The sequence below is a fragment of the Nomia melanderi genome, chromosome 2, assembly GCF_051020985.1.
Source record: "Nomia melanderi isolate GNS246 chromosome 2, iyNomMela1, whole genome shotgun sequence".
NCBI lineage: Eukaryota > Metazoa > Arthropoda > Insecta > Hymenoptera > Halictidae > Nomia > Nomia melanderi.
The window spans coordinates 2350516-2367174 of NC_135000.1; the positions used below are offsets into that span (position 1 = coordinate 2350516).

The following is a 16659-nucleotide window of genomic DNA, read 5'->3' on the forward strand; positions in this document are numbered from 1 at the left end:
TTATATAATATTATATATTACAAAATTAGTAATAAATTGAATTACTAAAACCAATATTAACATCTGCTAAATATAAATTAATTATTAACGAATTATAATATATATCTTATAATAAGTATATTAAAATATATAGTCACATAATTAATTATTAAAATGAAATTATATTAAATTGTAAAGAAATAAAAATAAGAAAATGTAAACATGGTTGCAATAACATTTTAATAATGGTGGTACTCTAAAGTACGTTTAGGCAATAAGGGGTCGAATTACCCTCAGAGCATGAAGGGTGAGGAGTGTGTTTGTCAATGTTTCGAGTAACTCTGAATTGGACTTCGAGGAAGCTATGAATTTAGATGGAACAATGTGGCAATTTAGGATCTATTGTGCTCGAATAAATTGGATGGGCATGGGTGAAGATATGGAGAAACTATTTCTGACTAGGCTGGTCAGTGATTTATCTTATTAGCATTTGCATTGGAGGGGAAATTTTGGAACTAGAAGACTGGACTCTGATAGTTAGACTGAAGATATTTATATTATATAGAAAATGAAAATATTAATCAAACTCGTACAATACAAATTTGTATCAAGTATAATATAAGTATAATCAATATTCGATTCACTAGAATTAATGAAGAAGAGCAGAACGTTTCATATGACGTTTGTTTCTCCGAATCCTTTCGATTTCAATATTCACCATACATTAACATTAAAATATATCACAGTACTAATGATTACTACGAAACAATTAATTTATTCTCACGCAAATAAAAGCAACTAAATCATGATCATTAACACAAAATTCATTAAAACCCAAGTTAACTTCAAATCTCCAAACAATGGTATTAAAACTACTTTCATATAAGTACATCCTTCAGAATCATTTAAATTGAAACAAATAACTAGCAGAATTATTTGATTTCATAGTTATTAATTAACTAAACAATAATGAATTGTTATTTACGATATTCATTGTTGTAAGTTAACAATTAATTAATTCAATAGAATATTATGATACTTTACTACCTAATAAGAATGTATAAATTACAGGCAGTACTTAGTAACACAAATACACTTGTATACATTTTTTAAAGTAAACTTAATAATAAATCTAATCAAATCTATTCAAACCAAATCAAATTCAAGTTAGCAAACAACACAATACACAATAATACAAACATTTTTCGAACATGTTTGGTCTATGATTGACAATGTATTATTTCCTTCCAATTCAAAAACGAACAGAATCTTCCAGTAAACCTAATATTTCAAACTAAATTCGACCAAATCAAACTTAAATTCTCAACAAATACAAACATTTTTTTGAACATACATTAAATGTACAATTGAAAACGTATTATTTTCTTCCAGCTCAAAAACGAACAGAATCTTCCAGTAAACCTAATATTTCAAACTAAATTCGACCAAATCAAACTTAAATTCTCAACCAATACAAACATTTTTCTGAACATATATTAAGTCTACGATTGAAAACGCATTATTTCCTTCCAACTCAAAAACGAACAGAACTTTCCAGTAGACCTAACACTTCAAACTATATCAACCCAAGATTTCTAAAGCAGTACAAAATTATTGGGGAGCCGAAGTCGAACAAAACAATTTATCATTGCAATCCTCTTTGGACTGGCCGCTTTCATGCTACCGTACCATTTGCCAGGAATCAGAAGCAATGGCCAAGAGATCCAGCGATCTGTCTCGGCCCTATTGTCGAGCAAGGAAAAGTCGGGAGTTGCAAGCTTTTCATTTCAATTCTACGGCCGAGTAAACATGAAAATTCAACCTGGGGAGTACTGTCGTTCCCTTTGATCCGGGCTGGGCTCGTTTCGCTACCATCGGAGCCGAAGGGACCGATGTTTTGTCAGCGCGACGAAAACTTTGAACTTTATTCTCCCCGTATGTAAGTCCCCAATGAGGTTGCATTGAACTTTGCGACCATTTAGTTGCACCCACAAGGGAACTTTTATACTCCATTCAACCAGTGCTTGCCGATTTTGATGAAACTTATGAGAGACAGAATTCTCAAAAAAATATTTCACACATATTTTTTCTTATTGGCCAACATACAATTTGAGGGAGAAGGGAACAACTCTTAAAATTGATAATCTATATGTGACAACTATATACCAAAATAGAGAACACGTTCTAAGAATTTTTTATTTTTTAATTTCTAATTCTAATTTCTTATATCTTATTTTTGAGACAAGTGTTCTGGATTGTTTCAGGGAATTATTTTTAATATATTGTTTAAACAATACTTTTTAAAACACGTTTCGTATGCAACTAAATTGTTCAGTTCAAGGCGAACTGAAAATATATTTAAAAAATTAAAGTTTTAATGTATTATTTAAAAAATGGATTTTATGACTTTTATTTGTGCAAATAATTGTTCATCTTGGGGTGAACAATTTTAAAAAAATGTCTGGGCTTGGTGTAATATTTCTGACAAAAATGCGAGAGATTTAAACACAGATAGAAAGCATTGTGTTTCATTTAAAGTGAAATAGCTGAAACAAAAAGTGGACTCCTTCCAGAAAGGATTGCTAATTTTGTCATTTCTACACGGAAAAACTGAAAATTATAAAAGCTAATACTCTCCGCATTTCCTATAAAAATATAATTATAAAATTCTAGCACTATTCCATTGCGGTCTAAAAATTGGCAATTTCATCGCGGAAAAACAAAGTTATTAAAACCTCTCAATAATAAATAAAGAAAATAATAAAAAAATGTTTGCAAAAGAATGAGGATTTCAAAATTTTCTCGCGCAAGAACGAAAATCATAGAACTTTCTTTTGGTAGATTCAAAATTCAAAGTATTCTTCATAGAAATTAATAAGAATTTGAGATCTTCACAAAAGAATTAAAATCTGCAGGTTGGCTAACAGAAAAATGAAAAATTTCAGAATTTCCTCAAAGGACGATGAAGTAAAGTTGAAACGAATGAAATTTAGAAGAGGTTCTCCAGCATTCTTCTCTTATCGAATGAATCTCTCATTCCCGTTACCGTTCAAATGAATTTCCTTCCCCCTGAGCGATGCCAGGAAGCAAGCGAAAAGCGAGAGAAAAAAAGTACCGGCCGAGATTGACGGCGCTGCTCATAAAGGGAGCCCGTTGCTCTTCGTCAAAGTTAAACTCTAGGCATCCACCTTTCGGCGAGACCCATTCGTTCCGCTTTTAGACGCGACCTGCACGAATCAGGTAATTAGACGGAAGTTAAAGGCAATCAGGAACACTTGTTGCTGCCCTTGAATATAAACTAACCCCCTCTAGTTACGATGCACCCGGTTGTTGCACTGTTTCGTCTGCAGGCGAGATTTATACAGGGTGTTCACGTAAATCTCTGGCAAACAAGTATCTTGCTTTATATTTTATATATTTTATACATAATACGTATTTCTTTGTATGCTGGAAGAAAGTATGTGAAGTTTACTGCGTTGGCAGATGGTATTTTATAAATATATTTTTTATAGTAGAAGAAAATAAGCGATGAAAATATTTACTATGTTAGAAGAAAATATTTGATAAAGATATATTTTTAGAGAAGAAGATAAGTGATAAAAATACTATGTTAGAAGAAAGTATTTGATAAATATATTTTTTACAATGGAAGAGAAAGCGATAAAAATATATTTTATAATAGAAGAATGTATCTGTATACGTACACATGTAGAAAAAAAATATTATAATATAGAAGAGACAAAATTGGGTAAATACAATAGAATTGGGGATAAGTGAAAATTAAAAAAGATGCACTGTTTATTTCTATTTATAGTGCACAGGCTGGTACACCGGAAATGGTAAAGAGAACAACAGCAATTACAGATTCTGTATTGAATTGTGAATATACGGGTTTGCCAGGTGATCCGGGTGTGTTATATGTCACGGATCAGAGTTCAGATTACAATTCCAGTTTGCAGATGCGATGAAGGGGCTTACTTCCGGTACGTAGTTTGATAAGCCAGACCAATTTTGCAGATAGTTAATATTCGAGCCTATATTGGATTGCTCCTGGGAAGTTGGAGATTAAAGTTACTTGCATGATTCGCGAAGCGATCTGCCAATGATGTTTGGAAAATTGGATTTTTATCATGACAGAAATAAATTTGAAAACAGAAATCCATTCGACAAATGATGCTATGCACACAGTAGGGTTGAAGGACAATGAAATTGACAATTACAGTTTCTCGAATGTTACAAGAATAATTTTTAAAAATGTTTTGGATTTTTACGAAAATAATTTTTATAAATGTTCCGGAATTTTACAAAAATAATTTTTTTAAACGTTCTACAATTTTTTGAGAAATTTTCTTATCAGAGAAAGAGGAATCACGATACTTTTTTTATAAAAGAAGAACTAAATTCAAAATGGTAACGCTTTGAAGAGAATGTTAAAAAAGCAAAAATTGATTTTTGTTATGACACAGATGGAACAGAGGAAAGAAGATGGAATTAATTTGGCGAATGGTGCTTACGAAAAATGGTACCGAGCATACTACAAAAAAAGGGTAATTTATTTAGATACTTTTAAAAAATTCTAAAAATGTTCATTGTTTACTTTATTTTCTCACTATATTCTTAAAAGATACTTTATATCCTGATAGTCTATAATTTTAAAACATAACTTTCGAAAAACACTGAAAATAATCGAAACAACAAGTGACGTTGTTTCCTTGAAAAGAATTCAATTAGAAATAATGATACTGTTAATGGAATATTAAAAATCATAATGTTCAATGGCAGGATTGATTAAAAGCGTGTCAATCCTCATTAAGGGTACTTGAATAGCGTCGTTTCGAGTGCCAGCTCTCCTCATGCCAAGACGATCTCGGAGATTAACGCTCTGCCAGCAATAAATCACGAAATCCCCCAAAGTTCTTCGCCTGAAGTGCAGCTTTTCAATTAAGACCAGTACTGCGATCCTGGAATTTGTAATTACTAACCGGAATCACGAAATACTTTCATCATCAGTTTCCTATGCACACAGTGGCCGTCGATTTTCCACCAAAAAGTCGTAGATATTCTTCTCCGCTCGAGAAAATAATTAATCAAACAGTACTCCGAGCCAGAAAGACAATTGAAATAATGGTAACGAGTTTCTCGAGTCTCGAGGAATTCTTTTGTGATAATAGAAACTTACGTGTGTTTTTTTCTTCTGGAATTTTTCGGTCTTTTCTTTTCTTAGGGAATGAGAAGCCTGCAGTGTAATTGGAAGTGGTATAATTACATTTCTCAATGACGTGAAGATTCATTATATAGAAGCAGTTGAATGAGTATAAATTGAGACGAAAGTTAGATGATGATTGTTTGAATTGTATTATTTGATTAGTGTTTGACTAATATGAAGATGTAAGTCTGGGTTGGGTCTAATCAAGGATTTTTGAAGCCAAGCCAAGTCGAGATAGATTTAATTTTGATCTAAGTTAAGTTAGATATTAATTGATTTATTGATTTAACAACATAAACATAGAAATTTGACCTTAATCCTCTAATCTAATGTTAGTAAAAATTTCACAAGCCATACTATGTCTAGATATATTTAATTTTGATCTATATTAAATTATATATTTGTTGATTAGTTGGTTAAATAATATAGAAATATAAGTCTAATATTAATCCTCTAATCTAACAACAGTGGGAATTGTACAAATCAAGCCAAGTCTAAACAGATTTAATTCTAATCTCAATTAAATTAATGTTAAACCCTAGATCCATAGTCTAAATTCTAAATTAGGATGAATTTAATACGTCGAATATAAAAGTTCAAATTAATTCAATATATAGAATATAATAATTTCAATTAATGAAAAATATATAATACCATAATTTAGAATAATATAAAACTACTTAGCCTCTTTGAATGTTTCTGTATATTTGTGAGTACTATTTCAATTAATATACACTCATACATAATTTGTTAAAATGAACGAAATATTTTAAGTTCCTTCTCAGAGGACGAAGGAAAGATACATTAAAATTTCATAAAATTTCATTTGACTTGGTCCAACCTTATGTTATAATGCATTCACAGTGATCAGAACTTGCTGAGATTCATCTGAAAACAATGCGATTATAAATGACTTGAATACTACATTTTAAATAATGCAGTAAACGATATATTTCATTGTCCCTGGACGAGGCAATTTCAGGATAAAGGAAGATATTTCGTTTCTCGATGTCAATGTGGTTAGACTTGTCCACAAATCCCAATAGCTCCAAAAGAACTGTTCAATCTTATACGAGCTTTCCACAAACTCTGCCAATTCTCACGTTTACTTTCCCAGTGGTTTATTTTTCATAGAGGCGTGCGTAAAATTCATAACAATCTCCTGAACTTTGTTATAAAAGAATAAAGCCTGGCTGATCCCTTAACCCCTTGTCGTATAATAGCAAATGGAACTCGTAACGGAGCTTTTCATCTCGACTCAATAAAAAAACAATAAAAATGATGAAATAGTATAAATAAATGAATATTCATCGACTGAAGTTAATTTTTCTATTTAATAATAAAATTAAGTAATACTCGAATTAATGGAAACAATAAATATTCTCCTCTTTTCTCATTGATATTATATAATTTTACTATTATAATATATCTTATTAGAATGGTATATTATATACATTAAAATATTTTATTATGCATAATATACGATTTTCTATTACAATATAAATATTTGAGGATAACCTGAAAGGAACAACCCTGTTCTTCGAAAAAATATGCAGTCATTCTATTTATTTATGATAGCGAAGGGCACAGTAAAAATGGAACATTAAGATCTTATAATAAATAAAGAATAGTGATATTCCAAAAACAAATAAATTATTTCAACAAAATGAAACAAATACAATCTGAAAAAAAATCGTCTTCTAAAAGGTCAAGAAATACACTCCAAATCGATCACATCTACAAAGCTGTTCTTCGACAATTATGCATTTTAATTATAAACCACGGCAGCAGGCATAGTAAACGTTTAAGATTAAAATCTTCTACCAAATAGAGAACAACAATACTTTAACAACAACATTATTTCAACGAAATAAATCAAACAAACACAATTTGAAACAAAATCGACTACTAAAAGGTGAACAAATGCACACCAAACCAAACACATATCCACCCCCGTTCTTTGAAAATTACACATGCATTCTAATTATCAAGTATAACGAAAGGAACAGTAAATAAATAAAATGATAACATTACAGTAAATAAAGGATAATAAAACAAACATAGTCTAAAGGAGAATCGACTACTAAGAGGTGAACAAATGCACACCAAACAAACACATATCCACCCCTGTTCTTTGAAAATTACACGTGCATTCTAATTATCAAGCGTGGCGTGGCGTGGCGTTGCGTGGTGGACGGCGACGGGCCACGCTAACAAGCAATTTAAATGTGCATTCATCAAACGTTGCCGCGCAGCAGCACACTTACTGGTCGTATCGAATCCGTCCTCGAAGGGGCATCTCTGTTTGATCGTCGCCGAGGCTTTGGTCGGCGGCCAGCAGAGCAGCGAGTCCCAGACCTGTTCGCACCACAGCTCTGAAAAACGAGAAAGAAAACAGCTGCAGCTTATTACTGTCGCGCGGAAGTCGCGACACAATTTGATATCGAATCACCCCGTCCTCCTGTAGGAAGAGGAAGTTCAACTGACGAGGAACTTTTTTCAACCAACACACCCCAATTTTGATGGAACTTAAGTAAGACGTGGTTCTCAAGAAAATATTTGTTACGTTGTAACAACATGTTTCGGATGTTATGTTTGGTTCCCAACGAGATGCACGTTGTGTTGGGAAGCATCATTGTTCGAGGAGACCGTTAGACAAAAATTATACTTTCCGAAGTAAAGGCATGTACCACCTTGACAATTTCGGGATTTTCCATTTTTTTTTTGTGCCTTCGATCTGGCTTTGCCTAACTGAAAACTTCAGGTAGATCACGAGATTACAGGCCATCCCTTATTATTGTTTACCTTAACCGATACCTGAGATAAAACCATTGAGGTCCCGCTAGGAATATTTTTCCGACACTCACCAGTTCTTGTAAATTTATCGAGCAGTAAGCATCAAACAAACGCTCTTGCAACAACATTGTACTAAAATATTAAGTTTAATATTAAATTTTAGTTTTAAAATTAAGTGTGGACTGATTTGCACCAACCCCAAATATTCGAGTGCCATTAATTTGCCGCTTGAAGCGTACATATAATTAACTTTGAAATTTAAAGTTTAAAAAATATTGTGCGCGCTGAACAATATTTGACACGTGTTTTTTCTTATCGGCCAACATCCACTTTGGAGGGGTGAAGACAGCCTTCAAATTTCAGGGTTGAAAGTATATTTTTATAATATTTTTGAAACTAGGGAGTGTAGAAAAGGAATTTCTTATTTAAACTGTTCGCCTCGGTGTAAATGATTATTTATACAGGAAATGTGTTTTAAAACCCATTTTTTAAAATAATATATTAAAAGCTTTAAATCTTTTTCGACTTTTTCATTTCCTTTGTTAAATACTTAATATCTAATATTAAATATTTTCTATCGTCATGTCAACCATATGTAAGAACTACGGACCAAAATAGACAAGTGTTTTGAAATTTCTCGCATTCTACAATTTAGTCATAATTATTAGATGCACCATTTTCTAGTTCTCGTAGAGAAAAGTATTCCAGATTGCTTTGCAGATGATATTCTTAAATTTTACAATATTTTTGGTAAACAAAGTTGGTTGTATCGCGAGAAATAATACTTTGTTCTACAATTTAAACAAAAATTTCTTTTCTACACCCTCTAGTTTTAGAGTTATTGTAAAAAATACATTTTCAACCCCTAAATTTGAGAGACGTTTTCACAGCTTCACAGTTGGTGCTGAGTTGGATGCAGGATGTTGGTTGATAGAAAAAAATACGCGTGAAATATTTTCTTGAGAACTACATATATCTGAGATAAGTTTCGTCGAAATCTACGTGTGCTAGTTGAAAAGGTTCCCTTGTAAAATCGCTGGACAACCGGCTGCCGCGAGAAACTTTCGCGTTTCCCGGTTATATCTCTTTCCGAGTTTTTAGAGGATCCGAGCGAAGAAGACTCGGTCCCCACTGAATTTAGATTGGTAGATATGACTTCTCACGCGTTCACGGAGACGTTCCGCGCGTTTTTGTTATTTGCCCCCGTTAGTTTCGGTCGGGAGGATGGTGACATGAGTGTATTACTTGCGGGAGAAGTTTTGTGGCCGAGGAAAATGGAGATGAGCTGCCAGTCGTGTTGGTTTGGACGCTTGTGGAATAATGCGGATTTTCTGTACGTGACACGGTAAAACGGTGAAATTATTAATTTTTCGAAGGATTGTTTTATTGCGAATTGCTGGATGAATGGAATAATTTAGTGTAACGGTAACTGTGATACCTGAAATTCGGTATATCGTTTAAATCTAAAGCTTTTGGAATTGTAATATTTAAAATTTCTTTAAATTTTTTATTTTTTATATTTTTAATATGTAAAATTTTTGGTATCCATAATATTACAAATTTTTTACATCTTTGATATCTAAAATTTGTTATATCCTTGAGCCATAAAATGCTTAATATATTCGCAATCTAAAATTTTTGATATCTGTTATATTACAAATTTTTCAAATCTTTGACATTTAAAATTTTTGACATTCTCGAAATTAAACATTTTTGATATCCTCCATATTCTGAATCCTTCAATCTTTTATAAACCTTTTATATCTTCAAAATTTGAAACTTTTGATATCTTCAATACCCAAATCTTTTTATATCATATCATATTTATATCATCTTTTTATATAAAATCTAAGAGTTTCGATGTCTTTAAAACCTACAACTCTTCACATCACCAAAATCAAAAATGTTTGACACCCTCGATACCTAAACTTCCCCATACCTTCAAACTCCAAAATTACTAATATCCCCGACATCCAAAATCAAAAACTCCAAACGGCCAACTTAAATATCCCCCAAACAATACATCAACACATAACTCCCCTACCAACACATAAAACTTCAATACACGATTCAACTCACCACAACAACACCTCCGAAAACTCTCAAACTTCTCAACCACAAAGAATCAGAACCAAAAACCGTTCCAAAGAGAAGCCACACTAAACTAAAACAGAGACCAACGAAAATACTCGATACTCACCACCCTCAGGAGGGATGAAGTCCTTGTACCTGGTGCTGCAGAAGTCTCGAGTGTTATTGCCGATGGCATTAGCCGCGTCCATCTTGCCTCTAATTGTCCATTTTCAGGCCTCTCGTGCTTTCCCGTCTCTACATCTTCAATCCTCCCCTTTCGCCGTCCACCCCCGCGAATCAATAGGGACTTCCGCGAGGACCGGTCTCCCTCGTCGCACCCCTGCCGTGTATCGACATTGTTCGATCTTTTCTTTCTTGAAGCCTTTCGCAACAATCGTGTCCTTCGAAACGAATTGTCGATGTCTTCGATCAACGTTCACCCTTTCATCGAGAAGACAGTCCTTTTGTCTCGCATCCCTCGCGATCGGAGGAAGGAACTCCTTCTCTCTTCTTTTTCATCCAACCCGGTGATCTCCGTGATCCCGATAACGTTTCTCTATCAATTAATCCATTGCTGCTTCATGCAGTCGTCACTTTCGCTGTGTGACCAGCCCTTTTGTCCGCAATCGGAGGAAGAGATTTAATTACTTTATTTCGTCGAGGGTCTCCGTTCTCTCTGTATTTATCTTTGGGGGGGTGATCTACAATTGTCGCGTCAATTTGGCATCAAGGAGAATTTCTGTTCCGGAGTTATTCGAAGGAAACGGACGAGTCGTGTTGGTTTTGCTGAATTGTGCTTCTGGATGGTCTGGAGGCGTGCCGGTGGATTTTCTGCAACGGAAAATGAAATATCGTGAGGGTTTGTTTCTTGCGGGATGTTCTTGGCTAAATGGGCTATTTCTTCAGAGTTTCATTTTGTTCGCTGCGGGTTAGTTTTTACGTTTAAGGAGACCTCGAGGAGTTTGTTGATCGGTCGAAGTTCGTCTCGGTGACGATTCTGTCTCTGTGGGATTGGACTGTCTCGGTTGGAAATTGTGAGACGGACTTGAAAAATTTTGATTGTACGAGAGGTGGTTTGTGTTCATTCTTTTTCAAAAGGACGTTGATTTTGTGCTAATTGGTTTATGTTACACGAGTGGGAATTTGATGGGTATACTGTGGTAAATTATTGAGTTATGTTTAGTAGAAATAAGAGCATTCCATATTCAACAGGAAAATTATTTTGAAGATAGATAATTGTTTTTCGGTCTAGTCAAACACGTATACAAAATTGTTAGATATATGTGTAAATATAATGTTATATAAAAAGAACAGACGTGTTAAAAAATACTCTGTTAATGAAATGTTTAAATATATTTCTAGGGGAAATAATGAAATAAAAGTTTCATATATTGAAACAGTGAGAAAAGTTATGTAGTAAAATACTAAAATAAAAAGGTCATACAATGAAATGAAATAGAAAAAGATTATACAGTAAAATCATAAAATGAGAAGTTATATATAAGATAATGAAATGAAAAAGTTCTAAAGCAATAAAAGTAAAGTGGAGCAATAAAATAAAAACTTCATACAATGAAATAAAGACAAAAGTTACATAGTATGATGATAATATGAAAAAGTTATAAAGTAATAAAAGTAAGCAAAGGTACCAAAATAAAATGAGAAAGTAGAAACATAATACAGGGATACGACAAAATGATATAAAATTAATAAAATAAAAAAGTTACAAGTAAAATAATAACATAACGAAGTTACAAAATGATAAAAATAAATAAGTCACAGTACCGTATGAGAATGATGAAACTCAAGAAATAAAAAGATTACACAGTAAAATGGTAAAATAGAAAAAGGTATTCTTTTGCGTCGAAACTGTCCTTCCCCAAAATTCACTAAATTCACAATGAACAAACGAATTGTTCACCAAAATTTTTTCATTTTAATACTCCACACGACTGCGATAATTTGCAGTACGCATCTCACTCGACAATTATCACACGGTCGATTATGAATTTTCGTTACGCGCCGGATGCCTATTAATTCGCGACAAATTCGTTTGATCCGAGGCCCCGGGGGCTGGTCGAAACTAATTTTCGTAATTAGCTTCGTTCAGCGGGGAACGTGTCGCAGTTAGTTTATCGAAGAAACTACGCGGCGAAGGTGAAAACGCGGTTTCGTGCGCGCGGGAATGTTCAATGTAACGGGAATTTCAATTCGCCCGTTCTCCGGGAAAAGTAATAACACCAGACACGCATCCTCAAAAAGCCAGGAACCTCTCCAAGGAAAATTCATCTTCGAAAAGACCGAAATGAGAAACTCCGGACCGACGAATTCTTTGGAACGTTATTTACCGAAGTTTTAAAATGTTTTTAATCTCCGCGGCGTGCGCTAGCTTGCCGTTCTCTGCGAGGAAATTAAAGTGGGCATAAGACTTTGAGCTGTAATGAACGATTTTTCACTTTTTCGTCTCACTCGAGATAAATTGTGTGGATTAAAAAATAGATTTCTATGGTTTGTCTGTGCTTTTTTATTGCGTTTATTAGTTTATCGTGTTGAATACTTTTTGTGTATGTTTTTTTGAAAGAAGTTTTCTACTTAAATTAATATCAACAATACAAATGTAATATATGCTTGATATATAAATACTAACACAGAATAAGTTTGAAAGAAAACTAAGATTCTTGATGAAAATTAGATTCTTGAACTCTTTAGGATATTCTAATATTTATAAAATCCTAAAAAAGCTAAATAAAATTATTCCTTAGAAAACAATTTCTAAAACAAATTTATGAAAACAGAGTTCGTAGAAAATAAACAAGAAATCTTTCCACAAGAAAAATTTAATTATTTCGTAAAGACGTATTTTTCACATTTTTACAATGCTTTTTATTTAAAAACAAAGAAACAAGAGGCTCAGGGTTGGAATCATGACGTTCGATTATTTGTCCACGTGGACGCGAAGTATCACGAGACCATGAAACCAACGGAAACGAATCGTTTCCAGGCCAGCTAACGCCGGTCCGAAACCATCGAGTCGTTAACGCGAAACTGGCAAGGTAGATGAGGCACTTTTCAAGATTCTCGGGAAATTCGAGGATCCCTGGTAATTTCGCGGCTGGTCTCGCATCTGAAACGCCGGGATCGCCTCGTCTGGAGCCCGTTGAGAGATTCACATCATCCTAAAGCTTTTTTGTATGTTTTTTGGGGGGAAAAATGTATTGTAACATCATCCACCGTCAAAAAATTTTAATAAACTCAAAAGATTTTTATAAAGATAAATTAATATATTGTGTTGTGCATCACATGAACGTATTTTTATATTGAATTTAAATAACAGAATGTCGAAGTAGAAAAATACAATGTTAAACAACTTATATTTCAAATTTAACGGAGATGACAATATAATTTATAATTTTCAATTTCTTACCTATAAGGGGTTATGGGAAAAATAATAATCTCACACTTTAAGTTATGAGATACATTTTTTGTGGATTGTTATTACTTGAAAAAATGTTTAGGATTTTCTAAAATATGTTTTCTAAGTGGAAATGTCAAGCAGTGATTAGAATATTTTGTGATTTTTTAAAATGATTCTAAGGAGATAATTCTACTGAGTATCAGCCGTTTAGAAGTTGGACTTAAGTAGAGGAGACTCAAATTGATCAGACATGTGTGTTTGTTTCACTTGACATGGTGCGAAAGGATGAGAGAATTATTTGGTATATTTTGCTGAATAAAATACAAGCTTAATATTGGTAAATGTACATTTTAATTCAATAATTTATTTGTTATTAATATATGGTCAAATTTACGATATTTGCAAATTTATTAATTATTTATTAGCAAAGTCGGGTTCCACTTTATTAACATTATTTATTAATAAATATATGTTGCGAGTTACTAATATTGTTTATTTATAAATTTGTATCTCATTACACAAAAATTATTTATCAGTAAACTTACAAATTTTCACTCTTAAAAATATTTCTAAGTAGAAAAGTCAAGATATACTTAAAATGGTTTCTAAGATAATAATTCTACCAATATAAATATTCGTAGAAGCTACTTTAAGTAGAACAAATGCACACATATCAGACATATCTGTTTCTTCCACTTAACCTTGTACAAAATTATGAGCAAACAATCTATATTATCAATCAGAATAAAATATGCACTTGGAATAACAATTCAATTAAAATGATCAATGAGAATAAAACATGCACTTGCAACAATAATAAAGTTATGTTTTTGGTTCACTAATGTTATAAACTTGTTTTTCTCTACATTTTTATAAATACTTTCAACCATAAAAGTCAAGGGAAGCTGAAGATCATATCATCTGACAAGATCGTTCTACCGAAGCTTACGTGCCAAGAAATTAAAGTAGAACAGTCTAGAATATATCAGACATATGAGCATCCTCCAATTGACTCTGCTTAAAAGAACGCGACAACGACTTTTTCTAAAGTATTTCGAAATTGCAGAGCCAAGAAAATGTCAGGCAGCCTTTAATTCCGGAAGTTCTCTAAGTAGAAGCCCGTATTAAAGGTCAAGCGTCTTTCCTTAATTCCCGGTGTTGCTTCTAAGTAGAAAAATCAATAAAATATCGTACCCAACAGAAACTGAGCATTTCTCGAGTGAATATTTGCTTTCCCAAATTAAAGAGGCTACTGAGGATCACGCTAATTATTACTAACGAATATTTTATAGCGAAAAATATTTCAGATTCTGTTTGGAGAGGAAGTTACCAGCATCACTGAGATTCCAATGGGGATCAAAATGTTTATTAGCAAACTTTTAAGTAACTCAACCTCGCTGGAACATGTGAGCAGAGTCCCGGGCTGGGAACTTGTTTCGCGTGAGTTCTCGATAAAACGAGCTTCGAAAGGCCTGGTATGTTATTTCTTTGGCAGTTTCTCAACTATGGATTGTTGCTGAATCGATAGTTGAGAAGAGATATACCATTAACCTTTTTTATTCGAATATCTTTTTTAATATTTTTGCCAATAATTCCGCAGTGTTTTATAAATTTTTTATTTGAAATGTATTTAAGAGGAACATTTAACGAGAAGCAATGTAAACGATTTCTTTTTTAATTATTATGTTGAACATCTTCGAACTGGTAATTTAATAATAATGAGCGATTCGATGTGGGAGTACAAGTGAATACAATGGAAGAAGCTTTTAATTTCCTTCCTATATTAAATCATGAATTTTATTAATTTTTAATCCTTGAAGCTTGTGTAAATCATCTCGAAATTATTACAGGATTAATATCAAAGCGTTTCAATCTTTTTTCTAATCATATTACAGCCTTTTCGTTTTATTAATATATTCTTTATTGGTTTACTGAGACTGTTTGTTTTATTTCAATCAATCGAATAAAATAGTATTTATATACAAGATAGAATTACTTTTTGTATTTTATTTTCGAAATGAAAATAATAGATTAATGACGTTGATATGTTACTTCAAACTGTTATTTCGTATCTTTGTTCTAAATAAAATTTGTTAAAAGTTACTGTAGTACAATAATTAAGGGAGCACATACGCAAATTAAAAGTTACTTCAGAATAATATATGTCCATTTTCCACTAAGAATAACAAATATTCTACACCAGAAGCACAACCCAAAGGGTAAGAGTTCAGCTATATTACAGTATTATCATTAGACCTCAACAATAAAATATTCCCATTTTCTATCAACAACCAGCAAATATTCCCCAACAAAACTAAAAATCAAGAGGCAAAAGGTAACTCTTACAATATTATCACAATAAAAAATGTGCATACACAAATGAAGAATTATTTAAAAATATTAGAATACCTCAAGAGTAATGTAACCTCATATCCCAGCAAGAATTAATCAACATTTCGCACGAAAAGCAACACCCAAGGGGCAGGAGGTTAACAATCTTTTCGCAACGTTGAAACTTCGTGTGGGTGGCGCGCAACCGCATCAACTTATTTATTCATACGTTCCTCCGCTCGTTACAACCGGTATTCGCGCAGCTGCGGGCTGTCCTCTCGAAACGAATGGCCCGCGAATTTGCATCCCCAAACGGCGGAACGTGACTCGCTCGTCTGTCTTCCGGTCCGTGACGCGATTATGCTTCCGATCCCGTGAAAATTACCCCAAAAAACGAGAAGTAAGAAAAAGGGACTGGAAAAACGCTGATCGTAATGGCTACAGGGGTGAGCATGGACTTCCAATCCTTTGCACTCACCATATGATTCGATGCAGCAAAAATGAGAAGTTTAATATTTAATATTAAAGTTTGTGTAATACATGGAGTATTGTAATAAAATAGTTTTATTATTCATTTTATTTCTTTTTAAATAGTTTTATTGTTTATTTAATATTTATAGTTTTTATAATAGGTGTAATTTATTTCTCCTTATATGTTTTATAATAGTTGCATTACATATCTATCATGTAACAAAATTGTTTTATTCTGTAAGATGTGTTTCTCATAAATATCTGCATTGATCTTATTTTATATACCTCAATACTAAATACCTCTATTTAGTAAAAAACTTCATTTTAATTTATTTAAATTTGTACAAATTGTAAACATTGATTTTTCTATTGCAAGAAACCAAACAAC

At 32.7% G+C, this 16659-nt stretch overlaps 1 protein-coding gene across 8 annotated transcripts in view; it reads right to left on the bottom strand.

The window, feature by feature from the left end:
* The window catches only part of Pdfr (Pigment-dispersing factor receptor), a 94547-nt gene that overhangs the window by 42334 nt on the left and 35554 nt on the right, over positions 1–16659 (bottom strand). For all 8 annotated transcript variants that reach the window (XR_012998047.1, XR_004234796.2, XR_012998046.1 and 5 more), the window contains exons 2-3: positions 10182–10885; positions 7453–7560 (exon numbers count right to left, since the gene is read on the bottom strand). Coding sequence is in view for 5 of the 8 variants with exons in the window: in XM_031974200.2 (XP_031830060.1) it covers positions 7453–7560; positions 10182–10263 (190 nt within the window). In the remaining 3 variants the exon portion in view is untranslated. The remainder of the gene's footprint in view (positions 1–7452; positions 7561–10181; positions 10886–16659) is intronic.